The sequence below is a fragment of the Sinohyriopsis cumingii genome, unplaced genomic scaffold (genome assembly GCF_028554795.1).
Source record: "Sinohyriopsis cumingii isolate HCF-2022 unplaced genomic scaffold, ASM2855479v2 utg002106l, whole genome shotgun sequence".
Taxonomy (NCBI): domain Eukaryota; kingdom Metazoa; phylum Mollusca; class Bivalvia; order Unionida; family Unionidae; genus Sinohyriopsis; species Sinohyriopsis cumingii.
Window position 1 is genome coordinate 424,033 of NW_028316131.1, and position 22,544 is coordinate 446,576.

The 22,544-nt window shown below is 33.7% G+C and overlaps 1 protein-coding gene across 1 annotated transcript in view; it reads left to right on the forward strand.

Moving 5' to 3' along the window:
• The window catches only part of LOC149771140 (transient receptor potential cation channel subfamily M member 2-like), a 53,375-nt gene that overhangs the window by 26,531 nt on the left and 4,300 nt on the right, over nucleotides 1-22,544 (forward strand). The window contains exons 8-13 of the mRNA XM_089948815.1: nucleotides 2,333-2,434; nucleotides 3,360-3,500; nucleotides 6,338-6,437; nucleotides 8,683-8,843; nucleotides 12,603-12,703; nucleotides 18,067-18,289. Of these exons, the coding sequence (XP_089804941.1) occupies nucleotides 2,333-2,434; nucleotides 3,360-3,500; nucleotides 6,338-6,437; nucleotides 8,683-8,843; nucleotides 12,603-12,703; nucleotides 18,067-18,289 (828 nt within the window). The remainder of the gene's footprint in view (nucleotides 1-2,332; nucleotides 2,435-3,359; nucleotides 3,501-6,337; nucleotides 6,438-8,682; nucleotides 8,844-12,602; nucleotides 12,704-18,066; nucleotides 18,290-22,544) is intronic.

Sequence of the window (22,544 nt, forward strand, 5' to 3'; positions counted from 1 at the left end):
TTGTCAGTTAAGTGCTTATAACATTATCTACCATTGCTTGAAAGTTGTACTTACACTTCATATCAGTTTAAATGTTTCCAGCATCGTCATGAAACTTAACTTGCAGTTGTACCATGACTAGGAAAGGTGCACTGTAAAATAAGTGTCTGATCAGCATTTGATGAGATGCCTCCATTTTTAAAATTTGAAATGTTTATTCTCTTTCAAACCTTTCACACCTGATTTAGCTGAAACTGGTCATCTCATTTGTTGAAAACTGGGTGTGATGATAAATCTAGATATATGTGCCCAGAAAAAATCCCTAAGCAGAATATAAGAACAATTTGTTTTATACATTCTGTTTTTTGTTGGTAAGAAAAGGCATTATTATATAAAACCCACAACGAGCAAATAGTTTTGGCAAGTAACTTTCTTTTATTAAATAACACCTTCTCCTTACATAGTGTGGAACAGAAAGTAAGACTTGTTTTCATTCATATAACACATATTAGTGACCATATAATTTACATAAGTGGCTGCAGGGAGAAGGAAAGGGAGTCATTCTAATCATTCAAGCACAAGAAGATCGATTGGATATGCATCAGATCTTTTCCATGTGATGAGAGTCACAACTGATTGAGAGAATTCAGTCAAAGTTATTTACACCTAGATCTGAATACAAACCTTTTTGAGGATTAGATGTACATGTTTTGTAGATCTGGCTAACCCATTTTCAACATCTATTTGCATATGAATATTTGATTTCTGTAAATTGAAAAAAGAAAGTGAAAATGGATTTAAAAGATTTCGTTTTTGTTCAGACAACTATGGAGGCCAAAACAAAATATACATTTAGTTATCAATGCGGTGGTATGGCTTACCAGTACAAGGTTTTAGAAAAGAGTTAGACTCAGAATTGAGCAGTAGACAATGCCTGTAAGAACATAACAGCATACATGATTCCCCAGTGAGCTGCCATGTTTGGAGCACTATAGGTCTGAAAATACCCTAGATTGTTAACATAATAACCTCTGAAGCTTTTGGCATTTTTGCCTGAAAATCGAGTAGGAAACACATTTTGAAAGCTATTTCTGAATAGACTCGAAAACACCAAATTCACAGGATTCTTTCACTAACATACTGCCTAATTAGACACATCATTTTTCATTGGCTATTTGACTCGCACATGAGCAGAAGGGTAAAAGTTGGGAGTTCTCTTTTTGTTTTTGTTTGCTAAACGGAGCCATTATTTTTGTATCGAGACCATATATATATATATATATATATATATATATATATATATATATATATATATATATATATATATATATATACACACACACACACACACACATATATATATATATATATATATATATATATATTTATTTATTTATTTGATCTGAATTAAAAGACAATGATGGATTTAAAATCCTAAGCCAATAAGAATATTTGTTTCCTGCTTATTACACTCAGTTTTAAATTAAGGTAGGAAAAGGTAGGCTTTTATTTAAAAAAAAATAAACATATTATAATGTTTGGCATCTACAATGTACTAATCGCTTCAAAACTAACTCACTTAGATGCACAAATACATTTCAGTAACTTTATTTATTTATTATTTTTGTTAATTTTATAATTATTAATATTATTTTTATTTATTATTATTATTATTATTATTATTATTATTATTATTGTTGTTGTTATTATTATTATTATTATTATTATTATTATTATTATTATTATTATTATTATTATTATTATTATTATTATTATTATTAACAAAGTTGATATGAGTGCTAGGGTAAGCAGTGAGAAACAGAGATGGCCAGCCAGCTTACAACACGCGTATTTATTTTATGCCTACTAAAGCCATATGGGATAGATAGTAAAACTGGTATAGTAGTCATTAATGCACCGATTCAAGTAAGTGAAGCTTTAACAGAGCTTAGTGAAAAACCTTATTTTGGAGCAGAAGGATCCAAAAGACAGTACCTGTGAGCTGTGATAAATTGTACATACCAACCATATATAATAGTTTACAAAGTTATTCAATCTGGTTAAGCAAGCTCTCCATATATGCCCCTTTAGCAGGGGTGTGTCAGGACAGAAAAGTATTCAGATTATGTCATGTCATGAGCATTGCATAATACTGGGCAGGTAAATGAACTTGGATGTCAAAATATAACTATAGAAGTAATGATAGAGGCATATAGGATAGGCATGCAGCACATACATCCATATGCTTCCAAATAAATGATGAAATAACTGTTGAATAATTTTTACATCTTTTCTTAGAAGCAAAAATATGTTTGAGGTTCCATAACATTAAGTCTTTTACTTTTGTCACTAGAGTTCTTCAGAAAGCAGTTTCATGGATTTGTGGTTGAAGAGAAAGGAGGTATGCCATTTGGAAGATGAAATAATATTTTACAATAGATTGCTGTTGAAAGAGGTAAGGTATTTTAGTTTAGCTCTTACCATTGGGGCTGATATGGGGTGAGTAAAACAAGCCAAACAACCTTATGCAAGCAGACAAAAATTGAACCGGTATAGGAGGCACCCATGTTGGGAAGATAAGAAACCATTTCTTCTCCAACCCTAATTCTGACTTAGCAGGTAGACAGTTTACTGGAGGCACCAGACGCCTGCAATCTTGATCACATATGTTCAGTTTATTGACCCAAAAATGAATGGGTGATTTAGGTCATTTGGAGGGTCTTCAGATCTAATTGTTCCTTTCCCCTCCTCTTTTGTTTCTCTCTCAGATGGATACACAGTCAGATGAGGAGAATAACAAAATTCTTTTGCATGACATACATTTGTTCATTGACAAATGGGCAATGGAAATTGTATAAAACCACAATAAATGGGGTTCTATTCACGTGTCCATTTAATTAAGGCCAATGGGAAGTTGAGACCAATGATAAGCGCGATTTGCCTCAATGAATCCGAGGTTCAAGATAGAGACAGCAAGATCCCTAATGTCTCCATCCGAAAGGACAAGTATGCCATCAGAGTCAATTAAACAGCTGCCTACTTTAAAGTCCGTTTTCACTTGAGAATACAAAAGCTTCTTTGGTTTAACACAACAATCAATTACCATTTTGAAGTCCTTTTATTTAGTCTAAATATTAACTCCTCGAGTCTTTGCTAAATTATGGATTGCTTCATCACCCTGTTCTTGTTGAATTACTCTGTGGCAACAGCAATGTATCAGAACCAAAATCATGTGGTAAGTTCTGTTTTCTACAAGAGCAGAAGCAATCTCTTTTGAATCATTTAGTTTTTCTCATAAATTAGGAAATATCCAACTTTCACCCATCCCAGTGTTTTTTTCAGTGTCAGTTTTGTTCATGTCTCATGTCTGCATTATACAGACTGTCACATTCCAACAGGACATGGATTTCAGCAAGAGATTTGATCCCACTGGGCTACCTTTGTATGCACCCATTACAAATGATGGCTCAATGATGGCCTTTTCCACTTTACTAGATCAAAAGGTCACTATCATGATCGAGGTATGATCATTACTGTGACAGTGCTGTGGATTCATTGCCATTCATTTGGTAGTGTTATGGACATTTGCTGTACCCAATTAGCTATGGTCACAGTACCAAAAATAATGAATAAGGGTTCGAAATTGCACAATAATTATAATGGCCTCTCTCTGATGAGACAAACCCTGGGCCCACGATGTTCACAGCCATTCCCAGAACTATTACAGACAAACTGAATCTCTTCAGATAACCACAGTTGCAGGTATTCCACCCATTAATGCTTGGCTCTTTTCAGGACAGTCTTGCAAGTGAAAGAATTTAGACCTTCGATTCAAGAGAGTCAGAAGTCCAACCACCATGAATGTCTTTGAAGGAAAGGAACATGCTTTCAGGGACTAGTGTTGATTCTATAAAGTCATCCCTCTGAATGCCTCAGTCCCTAAACTAGCCTAGTACTCACCCCTTGCTTATGATAGCACAACCTATTAATCAGGCAGTTATAGCAAACTACACTGGATTCACATGGAAAAACTTAATATGTGATATCATTTAAGCATTGAATCCCATAAAGATATCCTCACATTTGAATAACTTCAGTCCCCCCCATGTGCTAAACAGAAATTAGGAAAACTAAATCCATTAGTAGAATAAGTATGCTCCTTCTGGGTATTACAGGTAAAGGTAGGAATTGCTAAGCATTTCCTCCACCTCTTACATATCCTTCCAATGTAATGTGATCAAGTAATGTATTTGCCAGAGAAAACAATTTTTTAAAAGTAAATTATGTTTCTCCTATAATATATACCCAGCCACATTACAAATAATCATTCCCACCCTTCCCTGCAATGCAAGCATCCTTTAATGTGCCACTCCGGTAAAACATTTATTTATACCAGACATACTTGCAGCCACTAAGCAGCTAGAAAGGGGAATTAACCTTTGACAGTTGATTCCCTTTGACTTTATAATATACAGACAGAAATACAATGTTTTGTCTCTCCCGAAGACTTGAATTTGGAAGTAGCAAATAATTTTACAAATGTAATGTGATCAGGAGAAACATAATTTACTCAATTTACTTTCTATCAATATGTACTTTCCATGACTAATTATCAATTGGCAATATGGTCCTGTCTGCTGTAAACCACATTTGAAATTGATGTATTGGATTTGAGAAAAGCAAAATGTTTTTAATAATTTACAAAAAATGTATTACGAAATACTCCATTATTATAATATATGACTTTGGGTCGATACTGATGTTAATTATAACTAAATTAACATTCTAATAAATTATTCTCTCCACATGAATTAATCTTTTTGATGTCTTATATCTTAATATATCTTGAAACACATAGCATAGGAGACTTTATCAGAGATCAGTTTACTTCCGTTACATTAATATATTCCTTTTTTCTAGGAGCCTTTACAAATTCTCAAGGGCTTTTGTTGTAAAGAAAAGGAGAAGGTATGATGTTGACAAATGAAATTGTATTTTGCATCAGAAGATTACTCTTTCCCTTGATTGAAAGTTGTTTGGTATTATGGGTCGAAACTTAGCACATGGGTGATCCTTTGCTAAATGGAACAAGAACATCTATTGATATGACAATTATTACATTCAAGGACAAAGTAAAATTAATAATGCAGATTAGCTTTTGCTGGAAATTCTGAATTGGAGATTACATTTTCTTAATCAGTTTAAAAAAGCAAACTGAATTACATATATTGCAGTTATAAGCCCAGGGAAGGAACCATGTTAATTTAATAGTTGGCAACTTGAAATACAAGGTCATTGTTCTCATTTGCCTTTCATTTCATGATGACAAATTGCCTTTTCTTTAAATAATTCGAAGGAGACTTGATAATTATGTTTCCATTTTCCTAAAGAACCAGTTAGACTGCATAGCTGGTAGCCTAAAGGTCAGTTTTGCTAAAATTGGATTTGGCACTTGTATCTAATTACTCGAAACATGTTCACCGAATGCTTGCACTGTATTATCAGCTATTTACAGTTCTCCTTTTGAATCTTCAAAAATAACAATATAGATGGGTTATTTTGGTCATTGAAGTGGTCATATCTGGTGTGTACTGAATTAAAGTTACTTTCAGTAGCAATGTTGTCAGAGTCTGGCACATCCGATGGACAGAAGTTATCCTTGACATGGAAAGTAAATTTTAATCTGACTAATGAACTGCAATCATTATCAGAGTTTGATTTGCATGGAGATGCCATATCTTTAAATTAAAGTTTTGTTTGCTATAACAGGTGTGATTCTTTTTTCAGAATAGATATGGGGTGCTTGAATAAGCTTGTTTTGTCTATAATGTAACAGTTATTTTCAGCTAACCTTTGATGGAAGTACATACAAAAAATATTTAAAAAAATATATATGAGTCCCAATATTATTCCAAGATCATTGTTTAGTATTTTATTAGGAGAACAAAAAATAATGTTAATGCACAAAGCAACAGTTTGATTGATAAAATATAAATGAATTGAAGATTGTATTGGTGTGAATTTACTGTTTTGAGCTTATAGTTCTAGCATACATTGTAAATATAATTTTCGTTGTTGTGAACTGCATCTTAAGATCCCAGCCAAGTGTAATCTTCTGCAGAAAGGATAATAGTATCTCTTTGCAAATCAGTACATTTAAAATACCAATTCAAATGTTTTAAAGTATACAACTCAAGAAAAAAACGAATTAACATGACGGATATTTTAACTATGAATAAATATGTATGAAAAAGCTTGTATTAAGTTGCTTCTCTGTATTTTCACACTGTAAAATTAGAAATGGCAGTTTATGGAACAACATGTAAATCATGTAAATGATGTTTTTAATATTTCAAAGGAAATCACGCTGAAGCATGTGATGCACTTGGTACAAGATTTACTGGGGGACAAATATCTCAAGCATTATGAACTTCAAGGCAGAAGGAATAAGAAAGGCGGTGAGTATATTAGCAAATGCATGTTTTGATGCAAACATGTGCCCATGCATCACAAGCCTATTGTTTTGCTTTCAAGACAAAAGTACAGTAAAGCACTGCTTATCTCGATCATTAAAATATATTTTGCCCCAACTAAATAGTTGTCCAATTAATGATTTTGTAATTATCTAGAAATATTTAACATTTGTTTAGATTCAACTTGACTCTGTGTAAATAGACATTTTTTCTTCCTCAGTGCCCAGTATTAGGATTATGGTGACAATATGTTTTAGTTTTGCTGCCTGCCATGATAGACAAATGGCATTTATTTCTTTGCTTTTGTACATCTGCAGGCCATCAGGTCTATATGTCCATGCATCAGTTCATACAGTCACAACTGATCACATCCCATAGACCGACATCCCAAACTATTTAATTTTTTTGAAGTCATTCAACTAAAATGTACCAACTGAATGTCTGGGACAAGTATTTTTGTTCCTGTTTAAAAAGACGGTAGTGCATGATTTCAAACTTTGATACCTTTTATCAACCTTTTGTATGGCCTTTGTATGACCTTTGTATGAGCATTCGTGCCCTTCCTGCATACTGAATGCTTAATTCTACCCCTTTCATTGGTCATTGTTTATTGTCATGCGTGCATACATTTATTACCACTTGACTACCTATTAGGCTAAGTGGATAAAATATTGCCCATTCAAGCACATGAAACAAAACAAAGCTAACATGATTAATTACCTTTGTTTTAAAGAGTTTTGCTGTATTTTGCTCACTCAAACCTGATCCTCATGTTTCACTAACTGATTTTGAATCCACATAGTCATTGAAATTACACTGATGTCAGTTTCCTTTATGAAGTGATGAAACCAGAGTAATGATTTTTTAAATTTTAATTGGTAATATAATATAGGATTAATTTCCATGTGTGATACTGCATTTGATACAATTATGATAATAAAGGAGCTTTCTCCGTTCATATTTACATAATATAATGTGTATTATGCACTCTTTTGGAGTAGTTGTTGAGCAAGGTGATATTTTATATGTGGATAAAATGGATTTGCTAAATTATTTTGGCATTAAAGGTAGTAAGGAAGAACTGGAGAAGGACAATTATCTGAAAGTGAAGGAATACAATATAAGATTGCCATGGAATGTAGTGTAACTATTTCTCTTAGGAGATACAAATCAGATTTTATGACTACAAGAAATGTAAAATATGATTCTACTATAAGACAAAGGATTTTTCAGCTGCATTGGGTTGATTCTTATCCCAGGCTTGAGTTCATCGACCCAGAAGGAAAGATGTTTTATAGTCATTGCAAAGAATATCCATGACTGGTACAACATGGAAATTCAGCCAGTATATATTTGAAAATGTGACTGACAAATTCAGGATTGAGCCAATCTAGTCATCTTCCAGTCTCGGGTTTCATCAGCACATGGCATGACACTAGCCAGCAGAAAATCCATGAAATCTGAGTTGCAGACACTCCACTAGAATGGGCCCTTTATAAACCAAATGAAACTGAAACGTATACATTTGGAACTATCATTAGTACAGTCTACACGTTAGCCCATAATGAAATAACATGTGCTGATATAGAAATGGTGTTTGCTCTCTAAAAAAAGAATGGTTTTGAACTTGGTGCTAATTCAAAGAACAGACTCAGTGCAAGATAGCAAGTTATATCAACTGATCAAGTCTTGTTATAAGCTAAGGAAAATCTAAATTCGAGTAAATTTCTGTCCATTCTTGCTGATGGACATACTCCATATCAGAACAAGAAACAGCAGATATACAAAACTCGTACTTTGGAAAATTGGAAACCTTATTTTGCAGCATCGAGGAGTTGAAATCAGCTGTTGCCTACAAGCTAAAGTAAGGCATTAAACTGGGTTTGGAGAAAGTGTGTCTTATACTGACAGATTACAGTGTGATGTTACAAGCTGGAAACCAACCACTGAATGTGTTGATTTTTAAAGTGCCAATGTGATATGGGGATTATAGAGTGGGACTATGAAACACTTATTAGACCATGTTCCATAGACATGTCCTATACTGAAGCTATGTTCAAACAAGAAGGCCATCCTGCTATTGATTGGCAGTATTTAGAGTTCAAAGAAAAATTGAGGGTATATAAAAGCTTACTGGATCCACCTACTGAAATTCTTGGTGTACTGTTAGTGAACACTCCATTTCTTTCATTCTGTTATGAAAACTACAAAAAATCATGTTTGTTATAAGCCCGACCACTGCAGAGTGTTGGTGAGGATGAAGATTCACTACTAAATGCCTTGGTCCTAGAGAGTTTGCAAATTCTAATGAACAGCACTGCAAATGGACCAGATCTTGAGGACTTTACTCAGCAGACACAGTTACAACTTGTTGGCTTACTACTGTGCCAGGTGACACACAGTTACATCAACATTTTTTCAAATCCTGCAGTTTGAAAATATATACCTGATGTAGAAAATGTATAACATAAACAAAAGGTTTTGAAAAATTAAATGGATTTAAGAAATAATTATGTTATATGTTATTTTGTTTGTTCTAAGAATTAAGTGCAGCAACACTTGAAGCAACACTGAAGTCAGTCTTTTGAAAGTAACTTTAGTGTTGCTTCAGGTGAAAAAGATAGGTGGGATGAGTGAAGTTTCTGAAACAACTTGTTCAGGACAAGTAGAGTTTAAATCCTTCATAAATCTGGACAATACTATATTTTGGTACCAACTGAATTATGTACTTCTGCTCCAAAGAAAGTGTGAGTGTCTTAAGATGGCTAAGCAATTAATATAGCGATCAAAGGTGTGCTGATCCAAATCTTGCTTAGACTTGTGGCTGGGTTCTGTTGTGGCATGCATAATAACTATGTGCTGTTGGAGGAGACCATCACACGACTAATTACTTGGTTGACGCAGCACTATAGGGTTAAAAATAATGACCTTATTTCCAAATTATTTATATTTGGGTTGTTTCATATTTAACTCCCATTGCCATGGCACAGTATAACTTTCCATTAGTTAATGCCCCGTTAAACACTCATCCACCATCCAACCAACCAACCAGACAACCAAACCAAAGTCTGTTATAACTGTGCTTGCAGATAAATATACTTACATTGATAATGCCTTTTTAGTACACTAATAGAGCCATATTCAACAACATTAGAACAATGGTGATGAAGAATATTTAGAAATCTTCCAAATCATCAAAATGTGTAAGCACATTGCTAAATTTGATGTGGACCTTTATCAATATTTTCATTAATTAAACAAGATATTATTCATTAGGTGTGACAAAATCTCTAGTCAAGTGACTTTGTGATATACCTCTAAGTCACTTGTTTATGGCAAAATAACACTGGATGTGAACAACTTTTAGATTTGATATGCATGTTCACTTGTGTAAACAGATGAACTAGTTATATAGATCTTTTACCATTTAAGCATCTTGTTCATATCCTTGCCCAGGCATAAAAATATAGCGTTTTGTGAAAGCAATGGAAGCAGCAATAATGCCATACAGAATATTTATGGTAAACGTCAAAGTTGTATTCTCTATTTAGCACATGTGTTCAGTTAAATCTATATTATCAAATCAGTATAGACTAGACCGATGTCTTGTGATTTTCTGCCTGTCCACACATCATTCAAATGTGAAAAGCAGCATTCTGCAGAACACTTGGTTATTAGTTTATAATGTGTTTGCACTTTTGTCCAGGTATATTAAAACATTTGGCAAGCATTATGTTAAACTATAATATTATACTATACAGTACTATGCTATGCTATACTATCTCATACTAACTATATTGTACCATACCATACCATACCATATCATACCATCTTATGTCATTATGTTAATTTTGCAAGTGATATTCCAATGTAGGATCCTTAATTGGTAATTAATTCCTTAAAAGGTTTTCAATGCATAGCCTTAAATCCCATTTGTTGCAAATATAATAAAAATGTGTATGATGCATTATGAGTGTAATAATTAAAAGTTTAAAACACACAGGGTATTTTTAACTCGATTTTCAACGTTAAATCATAAGTGACATAACTGTAAGGAACTGATTTAGTTTTCAGTGTTTTCCCTTGAAGCTATAATTGGCCACTTGTCAGAGCTATAATGGATATATACATTTAAAGTTGTAATCTATTTGGCAAAACATACCATAATTTGAAGTTTGACATTTTTAAAACTAAATGTGCCTTCATAGCATTTAACCTTTATTATGTGCATATACCAACATCAGGTATAAAAGTAAGCCTTGAAATCACAAAACTCATGACCCTTAGTAGCATCTTAAGATTTTATTAAAAATAAAAAAATGACTTTACTTTTGATAGCTTGTTCCTAATTAACTGATAGTGGAAACACCATTTCAGACTTACTTTTATAATCTCTAGGCCAGGAGATGAAAGATGTATATCAAAGGTAACTTTGCTTCTCTTTCTTAAACTGTACAGTATTTGTTGAACCCTGTGACTGTCAATCTAAAACGTTTTAATCATTTTATTTAAATTCAAACCTGTTTATGAAAGTGAACATGTAGTTTTATCTCAAAAGGTGACAAGCTCAAGAAGGAATCTGATCTTGAGATTACCACACTGGATTGTTTCCTTTGGTCAGTTCTAAACAACAAACAAGATCTGGCAAAACTGTTCTGGCAGCATGGAGAGGTAACTTTATATCTTTATTCATGGACATCTGTATGCATCATGAAGATATTGTTGCCCCTGTGCATCAGTCTGTGAGTACATGCTTCTGTCCCTGACAAGGTTTCATATCACTTCTTCTCACTCAAAACTTGGATGTTATAATTAAACATTGTAGCTAGATATGTGGTCAGTGCATAATAGGGGTTTACTATTGTCTCTTTAGCATTTTGGGCAGATATAGAGTTTGCCAAATATTGAGTGCAGTGTATTTGGAATTTCAGACATACATTTTCCTTTCACACCAGTTGACAGATCATATTGCAACTTTGTTGGCTATCAAGTTTGGCATGTTGGTCACTTGAAATGAAGCACTGATAATTAAACATAGTTTTAACATTAGTTATCTTTGAGCCTATAATAGCCAATAAAGTTAAAGTCAATGACCAGTTTTATGGGTCATAATGGAGGCTTAGTGTTAAAATTACCAACTGACTCAATGGTTATAATAATAATAAACTTATAGACTTTATAACTTTAAATTCCCCTAGACCCATAATGGCATACCTTGTCTAATGTTAAATTCTCAATGACCCTAAAATGGCACGTAATGTTAAACCTCTGTTTAACATTACACATTACATTTCCATTGACTCCATAAGGGCCAAACTGGCTTACTGTTAAATTCCCATTGTTACTGTTTCTTATAAATCCGATATCACCCGCTATACTACTCAGATGTATTGCTGCTGATATAATGTTTCATGATTGATAATGAGTAAAATAATCTAATAGTGGGCTTATATGTCATACATGTATTAAATAATTACAATAGTTAAAATTCCAGACTTATTTATAGTATGCTCATAATTGATGGAATTATATCTTTTTTAGTTTATAATAATAATAATAATAATAATAATAATAATAATAATAATAATGCTTTATTTATAGAGGGTGACTCAGGGCTATTCTTTGTTGAGGCCCTCTTAAAGAGAGTATACCAATGCACATTATATGAAGATAGCAATAGTCACTGTTTATTTTAACATGTTTAGTATTAAAATACTAAATTTCATTATCTATTAAAAGTACATACATGCTTATGATATCTATTCTTAAATACTCTAATATTTTCCGCAGATTTTACATGTAGTGGAAGCCTGTTCCACAGAACTGTACCAGAGTATTGGAAGCTCTTTTTAAATTGCTCTGTTCTTGGTTTTGATGCTAGAAGGTTTCCATGTGATATTGATCTCAACTGGTATTGTGTTGAAAAGGCCTGAATAAGTCCTGAAGATACTCTGGTGCCGTTCCATGCAGACATTTATATAAAAGAACTGCCTTGTGAAAATCTATCGTGTCATATATTGTATATACCATAGATCTCCTGGCGGTAAGGCTAAGTGAGTTAAATCAGAGACCACAGTCTTTCACGAGCCATCTGAACAAATCGCAGTGTTTTAAAAAAGAATCGGATTTATAACTTCATTTATTTTACAGGATAAAATGGCTGCTGCCCTAGTTGCACATGCTTTGTACTCTGCCATGTCACGCAAAATTGAAAAGCAAAAGATACTTGCAGAAATTGAAAGAAATGGCAGGTAAGATTCGTTATACAATTTACATTAGAAGATTAAGAATTATCCCAGAAACATATATTTTCAGATATAGATCATTAAACTTATACATTTCATTCAATTGATTACTTTTGATGGCAGATGGCTTATCATATAATTCAGCAAACTATTGTGTATTGCGAAAACTGTTGATAAATGTCTTGTATTTTGTTTCTCAATCAACCTTCTTGATAAAAGGATTACTAATCTGAAGGTCTTATAAAGCGTCACTAATTCATGCAATAATGGTGTTATCACAGATATTGTAAATTCATGTACACATCATACCATGATACCAGAATCTTTGTGTTTGGCTCACACATTTGTAAGCTAGGACAGGATATGGCTCTCAACATCATACCACCTTCTGGTTAACTTGAACTCTGCAGTAAACCACACTTGAGCCAGATTGACCAAACCTGGCAGGTTGCAAGACATGAATACAGATATTTACTATACATGTCCATCTCTCACATCACTTGTAATTATCACTATACTAACTGAGCAATTAATCTAATATTTTATCAAAATGTAGTCAATGATAAAATTATTTTTCTCAATTTTTTGTCAGTGAGGATCTTTTTGGCATTAAACTGAAATGCATCTTAAAGTCTAAATGGAACATAATGAGTGTTTTAATTTAGATTATGTTCTATTGTGCACAGTTACAAAGTTATCAGTAGTTATACTGAAGGGTCACTTGTGCTAACAATTATATATATATATATATATATATATATATATATATATATATATATATATATATATATATATATATATATATATATAATGATTTTCTTCATTGTTTTATCAAAGGTAGTGTCGAAATTAAGTATCGATATTTATAATGCATCTGAATCTGTGTGTAAAGTAATGAAGTGAAAGAAATATATAAAGAACTTAATTTGTGCAAAGATATGTAAAGCATTCAAGATTTTCCCATTTCGCTGGTTGAGCTAAAAAGAGCTAAAAGTTATCAACCCACCTAGGTGGCAGTTGGCACAGTGATCTCCCTTTGATACAGGGATTGGCACCAGACCTATGATTATCTCAGTTACTACTTCCACTTGTGCTGATAAGCACACTCTCACCATGATAGACCTCACTAAATCCAGAACCAACACATTAATACATATACAAGTTGGAGTTGTTCTCACTAAACAAAGAAAGTATACTCCATCTATATTTCCAACTTGTCTCTCTACCTCATCAAAGTTCTGCCTTTATCATTTTAGCCACACTTTTGTCATCTTTATGCATTTAATTATATTTGGCTACTTGCAAGTGTAGCATATGCAACTTCATATATAAATTCAGGCTGTACATTTATTATGTTATTGTGCAAGCCCCTGAGATCTATAGAAAACTCTTAGTATAATTCCAGGAGTGGCTACATCCATGTGAGTTTTCTTTACTAACACATTTGTGTCGGAATGCCACCCTTCATTCCATATACCTGTACGAATCAACGTTGAACCTCTTACTGGTAGTTCGTGATTTAATTTGGTACTCCTTTTTGCTAATGTCCAGGTCACACTATAAGGCATAGTACAGCGCCGACTTTCTGTTCAGTAATAAGAGACAGATACAGAGCTACAACAGGTTTATAGTAGCTTAGTGCCTTGACCTCTGACAGATGTTACTTTTCATTTCTTTCAAACCTTGGTCAAGAAAGGGACTCATGTGACCAATTGGAAATCAACATTTCTGCTTCAGCACACTCCATGAGTTTTGATAACTGCAGACCTCAACATTCTTCACCAGCTCCATTCGAGGTAATGAATAAGACAGCAGCCTCATTTCATGCAAGTAGAGATGATAATGCTTGCTTTCAGGCTCCTTCTTCACTTCCTGATCTCACTATATTATGCGAAGACAAGCATTCAGAGCTGCCATTGACGACTTTTTCTGCCTTTTACCTCTGGATTTCTGCCCTTCTCTTTATATTTTATCAAATAGGATGAGAGCTCTAGCATCTGTTGATCTTATCACATCAAAAAAAGGATCCAACGTCAATAATTCTGCAGTTTGAAATAATCACAAATATTTTGAACACCTTACATCAGCTTCCACCATTTCTTTTTCTCACAAATTGTTTTCCATCAACTTTTTGTCAGTGTTTCCACTATTGCCATTCACCATCCTTCTAATCAAATACCCCAACAGTTGACTTGGACATCAGAGGTTTGGGGATGACTAAACCATACTCTATTTGTATGTATCGAACATCTTTTAGTGGCACTCAACCATTGGTTGACAATGTGGTAGCCATGGGCTCTATGTTGGACTTGGTATCGATGGATATCTTTCAACAGGTGGAACAGAGCTCATATAGACTCCACAATAAATACATGGGAATTAGTCTTCAGAATTTCTGGGTCTTGAACTGAGCTGCTCAACACTTTAGTCAGTGTCATTGCAACATCTGTGAATTATCAGTTGGCGGAACGAGATGCACAGTGAGGTATATATTAGAATATAATATGATACCCCTTGTCACGCTGCTTACAACCTGGGTATCCTCGTCAGCAATGACAAATCCAACCTAGCTCCATCTCTACAATTTGTTCACTTAGGTATGGAACTCAACACATAGGTAAAGAGAGTACGTATCCCTCAGGAACGGCATTATAATCAGGACCATGGTGACATCATTGCTCTTGAGGGCATATCTGTCTGCCTGGAAATTCATTATTTTAAGTTTGCTCAATGCAGAAGCAGACATCATCATCCAGGGGTGCCATCAGTGGACTGCACACCTAATACTGCTTTTTCGGGTAGCTAGTGGAGTGTGCTCTCCCTGGACTGGCATCTGCAAATCAATATCCTTGAGATGAAGGGTATTTTGAAAGTCTTTCACTGATGCAGGAACTTGAAACCAGAATGGGAGCCCTCATTATATCCATCACCTCTAGGATGGTGACTTGTCTCAAACAACAAGAACAAGCCTAGTCCCCAGGTCTTTGTATAATAGTGTGGGCCTTTCTAAAGTGGTGTTGTCAACAGGAAATCCACATCCAAGTCTATCATATTCCTATAAAAACAACACTTTTAGAAGTTAAATACATGTATTTATTATTTGTTAACCATGTCATGCCCCCTCTGGATGTCCATGACAATACACTCTCTTTAGTGAGGTCTTTTGTCCAACATGGTTATGCCCTCCTTTCACCAACCCTGGATTTATAGAAAATAATTATCATTATTTCTGCAGTATACCTTCCACTGTCTTCCAAAATATTCCATTGGCTTGTGTCATTCCAGGGGAATACATTAGTTTCAGTAAATATTTTCTAGAACATATCTAGCGTACATCTTGTTGTCAAGTTAGACTGTCAGCTGTGAACTAAAATCATTTTCCTTACATCATCTACATAATCAGTCAATGTCCATTTCAGCAACAATGACAAAGAGTGTGTTGTGCAGATGATGAATTTTCAGGGTCATTGGCAAAACACGGCATGGGAAAACTGATAAACCAAGTCATTTTCTGCCTAACTTAATTATCAACTTTGGAAGACATAAGACCCATTTATAATCATAATACAATATTTTGGAGAATAGGAATTAGTAGAACTTGATTCCCTCTTGAAAACTGAAAAACCCAAAGAAGCTTCACTTATAACAGGTATTAACAGGGAATTAATATGCACCATACAGCTACTACGGACCATTGAATATGATCATATTCAGTGAGCTACTTCAGGATTTTACATGTAAACCTTCCTAACAAACACTTTATAAAGGGTTTGCATAATCCTTAGTTTTATTAAATAGGGATAAAATGTAAACAGTTCTTCTGTACTATATATCTGTAAACCTCAAAGTACACCCCACTTCTATCTAAACTCTAGAAATCTTATATAAGATTTGAAACCTATTTTTTTTATTGCATACGTTTGCACATTCCTAAGAAAAGTGACCTTCAACAATAGGGCAATGTTCAACTTTTGTAAGGTCAGAGAACAAGGGATGGTTGTTGTGGTCATTTTGTCCTGAAATATCACAAGAACTTATTTTTAAGAATTTATAATACATACGTCAGAGATTATCTTAGATTGTATGGAGAATATGTGGATTGAGATAACATTTTTGCAATTAATATGTTCTTCCTATTATTTTCATTAGGGTAGCAGGAGATACTTTGATCATATTTTCACTCACCTGACTTCCAAGCATGTGCACCAGTTACAGTAAACTGTATTAATTCCTAGAGAGAAAAGAGGGCACTTAAGCGCGACATAGATAGTTTTGACTCGCACTTAAATTTAATTAATCCTTGTTCCTCCTGAAATGTTTGTCGATGTTTTCTTAGTTAAACAAATGTTCAAAGGTGATTTGTGTGCCAAGGGTCCTAAATCTCTTTTTGGAGGCTTTGTAAGCTTGGCATTGATTTTGCTTGCAATTGGTTTAAACTGCTCAGACTGAACCACACTTTAAATCTAGATTGAGGTCAATTGGTACAATATTAATGTAGCTAAAATGTTTCAATTAATGTGATCTTAGTTTATAAAACCCACTTAAGATCAGTACATGACCAAGAGACTGGTTGGCTAAATATCAACTGTCGGTTTCCAGGGTTGTAAGAGAGCTGCCCCTGTTCTTTGGCGGGGTTTATCTACACTCAGCATCTGCTAGATCTAAAGTTAAATATTATTAATTTTTAAGTTTAGACTGCATCAAGATGGACTTGGTCTGGTGAAATACATATTGAGGTATGTATGACTGTACTATGTGGCCGTGTTTTCTTTGTATTTATTGCAAACTTGGAAGTTTAGTTGCAACCTTAAAGTTTACAGATTTTATGCATATAATGGTTGCAACTTACGATCAGTGTCCTAACTTGAGACTGCTGTGTCATAAATCATCTTTTGATGGTCAGGTGCCTGGGTTCACTTGAAGTTGATATAATTAGAACTTAAGTTACAGATTGCCAGTTAAGGATATTTACATATGTATGTTCTTGACTTTCCTGAGACCATTGGGCCAAATACTGCCTCAGTCTGATCACTGTCTGGAATAGAAATGTCTCTTCAAAGTTTCAAAGTTTATTTTTTTTTCAGCAGAGTTGACCCATAGTCACTGGCTAATATCTTGTATGTACATTACCTTATTAGTATACATATATATCTAGCCTATGCATTAGCTGAAGATTGTGTGTTACTTAATGGATGCAACTTTTGTATACTTATACTTAAGACAACCATGAAATTTGGTAACTTTTCGTCAACTCTTCAACTCTATCATAAAGCTCACACATTTCAATTATATTATTCATTTGGAGATGTTACCACAATGGGAAGATGACACAATTTCACTGTTTCAGCTTGCTCTTTTACATTTTACAGTGAGTTTATGACTTTAGCCATACAAGTTGCTCAAGAGTGTTATGAAGCTGATAATAAGAAAACACAGGATCTGCTAATTCACAGGATGGAACAGTGGGGTAATGCAACATGCATAGAGATTGCTGTGAATGCACATGACAATGGATTTATTTCCCAGCATTTTTGCCTTGATCTGTTCGACAAAATCTGGATGGGTGGATTGAAGCAGCAGAATAGCTTAAAGGTTGTAAACAAACTTTCACATAAGATTTAGCCAAGTAAGATCTAGCCACATAAGATTTAGCCAAATGAATTCATGAATGCATTTGCTCTGCACACCTTAAGTTATAAATATACAGCAATGTGTGATTCTTAGAAAAGGCATTGAAAATAACATTGAACAATGTTTCAACAATCATTGAAATACCTGAAATATCTGCACTGTTATTGTCTACGTTAAACCTGCAATGTTTGAATAAAAGGAAAACTAAGAAAAGGAACTTTTAATTTCCTCAAAATGTTGCTTATGTTGCTATCATGATGACATGTCACCTAGTTAGTAAGATGTTAATCATGTTGTTGGAGGCAAAAATGGTCACTAAGTGAAGTTCAGAACTGCCAAAATGTACATCCATTGTCATTTCTTGCATGTGAGGAATAAATCAAGGATATTCCACTTGTAATAACAACAGTGACATCTTGTACGCTGAAGTTTCATGTAATAAACAATAAAAATCATTAAGTAAATCTGAAATAATCCCCTGAAAGTATATTATAAAATAATTTTCACAACGTAGGTAAAGCTTTTTCGAAAGCTTATACCAACATGTGGTGACCAAACTTTAATCGAGTTGAGCAGATGTTATTAAAGCCCACATTAATTCCAAAGAAAAGAATTTATCTAATTTTTCCTGGATGCTGGTAAACCAAGAAAGAATGTTGCTTGTTTTGAAAAGAAAGCAACATGAAAGCCCTTGTAGACATTTACTGAATTTATTGGATAATAAACCTTATTAACCTGCTTCGGCCCATTCCAGACAAGTGTCGTACACTGAAGGATGCATGCATTTTATGTAATTAGCTTTTCATAAAATGCCTCATATCCTACCATGATTAATGTATATCTTGAAACATGAAATATGTCTGTTTTTCTTTTCTTAATATTTAAGATCCAAAATATATTAACTCCTTTTAGGATAGCAACTTTTGTGCAGCTCATGGTTGTAAATGCTTTTCTAAGATGTTTACTTAGTGTATATGCTCGTCTCAAGACACGTATATTATGTGCCATGGCTTTGTCCATTTGTCTATCCATCTGATCCATCTATAATGTTGTAACTGTTATTTTAATCTGCATGATTATATATATAACATAATATAAAATTTTAATTAAAGACCTGAGCACATTTTCATATTTGCAGCCTAGAATGTTCTAAAAAATGAACCTTTGACTCACATCCTGGTCATCTTTTTGTAAATGAAGGTTGTTTAAATTAGAATTGTTCATTCTCATCTTAACATCTGAAGTGGACTCAGTCTTTTAGTTGTGTTCAGTTTTTATTTGTGAAGATTTATTTATTGAAATTATTCTCCAGAATTATAAAATGCTTGAACTACTTTCAAATTAAAATTTTCTTTTGGGATTATTGTGAATTCATTTAGAGACATTTTGGATCATATCATCGTGATACATCAAAATTGTTAGCACATCAGCACTATTCCAGGCTATTGGTACATAGCACATTTAGGATTGGAATTTGTTTGAAACACAACTGGAATTCATTCTGAAAGTCTGTACATTTAGCCTTATGATAGAGATTTTCGGACTATTTGGGATTTAAGTTATTTTTAAAGTTTCACTTTTGTAGTGAAGGTTAATAAATTATTTGTTTTAATTGTACTAAACTTGTTGTTTTTCGCTTTTCTGTTATTTAGTTTAAGACTATTGAGTCGTGACACACACACACAGACAAACACACACACACACACACACACACACACACACACACATATATATATATATATATATATATATATATATATATATATATATATATATATATATATATATATATATATATATATATATATATATATATATATATATATATATATATATATATATATATTATATGGCAGCCACTACGCTGGCCTGATATATTAAGTTTCCTATATCCAAGTGTGGTCATTATCCTTTCCTTCATAAAGTCTTGTTATTCTATATAAAAAGAATATGACAGATTTCTAAATTGTAATATTTTTATGTGACCTGAATCTGAGGGAGCAGCAATTCATTAGCATTTGTTCCAAGCTGCTAATATATTGATGCTATAACCAGCCTATGAATCTATCTGAAGATCCATATTTGAAAAAATTAAATATAATCCTTTACCTTGTGAATAATAAACATTGCTTCGTGACTTTTGTGCCAAATCCTCATATCTTCTAGACATAAGACATCTCATCTGTTTGCTCACTGTCGTTTTTAACGTTCAAGACGGATTTACATGGCTTCAAACCCTCCATTGACATATTGCTCTTGTCGTCAGTCAGGAGTTTCGCTCCCTCCAAATTCAATGCATATGGCCTTATATTTTGTAACGTTAATTCAATTGATGAATGCATTCCATTCAGGCTCACTTGGCACATTTATTAAGATTCTTCTCGTCTGATTATGGATATGAAATCTGTCCATTGTCCTCATCATCAGTGGAATGACACTCAGCTGAAGGCAGACATTGATACTAACTCCACATCCAGTGGTTCCTCACCATACAGTGAATAAAATTTAAGTTACTAATTCATTGTCATTGTCTGCTCTCCCACTCCTGAATTCCATTGACTAAATCCATCTTCTGACAATAATTTTAGTTGATATCACTCCAAGATATCTTCTGTTTTACTTTGCTCTGGAATGGGCCATGCTCTGATATAAATATATCAAAATTTGCTGGATCTCTTGATTAATATAGATCAACTTTTTGCTTGTTTATACAAAACTTAATCTTCTGTGTTGTATTTAGCTTGTGAAATAAAGTTTCATCTTATATAAATACCCTCTCTGCACATCGACTGCATCGACCAGGATAATTGGTACCAAACTTCTAGATGTTGAGACGTTAATGGATAGGATTGTACCTACTGACAATTCTTTGCAAATGGAAGCATGATGCACATAATGGTAATTCCAATAAATTAAGCATCATTTCGAATTTTCAGGTCCTGCTAATTTAAATTCATCTACCAGTACCATCATTCTAATCCTTTAACAAGGTCAAGGTCGTCTGAAAGTCATAGTTACATTCCCTACTCTGCATGTTCTTTTTTCATTATGATATTATATGCATCCAGAGGATTCCTGTAATAGCTCTGAGGACAAATGTTTCTCCTTATTGTAATGGTTCTGTTGTTATAGTCTCAGGGAATATATTACAATAAATGAATGGTTTAAGGATACATGAGACTAATTATTACTCCATTTTCAGCTGCTGGCATATATTGTTATTCCACCTTTGATCCCCCTGTTTGTACGCTTTGAGAAAAGAGAGTATCATCAACAGAATTCAAGTAATGAAGAGAGAAAACCCCGTGGACAGGTTAAATTACTGCTGTTTTATCAATTACTCCTAGATTTGAATGCAATGACATGAATATGAAATGACCATCTAGTATTATTCTTTTCCATTTATCGTGTCCATCTTTTTAAATCTGGTTTATGTAATATGCCATTAATATGGATGTTTGGATTTTGTACGTCATTTTAAAGGTTATCATCTCTGATTCTTGGGCTCTCTGCAAAATCATTTTATCCAGGATCATCCCTTGTCAACTAAATTTGCTATGCATATTTATTTTTATAAAGACATTCAATGAATTTAATTTCCAACATCAGTTACATGAGGTCCTATCCTGAAATGTCCATCTTATCTTTGGTGTCTGCATTATGAAATGTTAAAAATGAGAATTAGCTTGCAACTTTATACTCACGAAACATGAGTTTGACTTCCAGCGCTTTGAATCATTTACGGGAATCTTCACACCTGATTCCATATCCATTTAACTTTATATCTTCAATATAACTGTACTAAGGATCATTTGATTTAGCATCTGTAACCCCTGCTGCCACAATAACTCATTGTACTTTACCACCCTTATCTCCCGAGTGCCATGACAACATGGCACAGTTTACCTTGTATGTGTCCCGGGTGCCACTTTTGAATGGGAGTATTGGTCTTTGCCTGTATCCCGCATGACAAGGAAAGGTGGCACAAACCATTGGTTTATTTCTTCTTCAGATATGTTACCCAATTGTAATACCTTAGGAAAACTACTACTACCTCACGAATCCAGGTTCCCCCCATGATACTACTTTTAGCTAAAGGGAGCTGAAGGTTGTATGCTAACCTATGCGGCAGTTGGGCAGAGATCTCTCCACTTACGTATAAGACTTGGTGTCAAGGTGCAGGAATACATAAGTTGCTACTTCGACTTGTGCAACA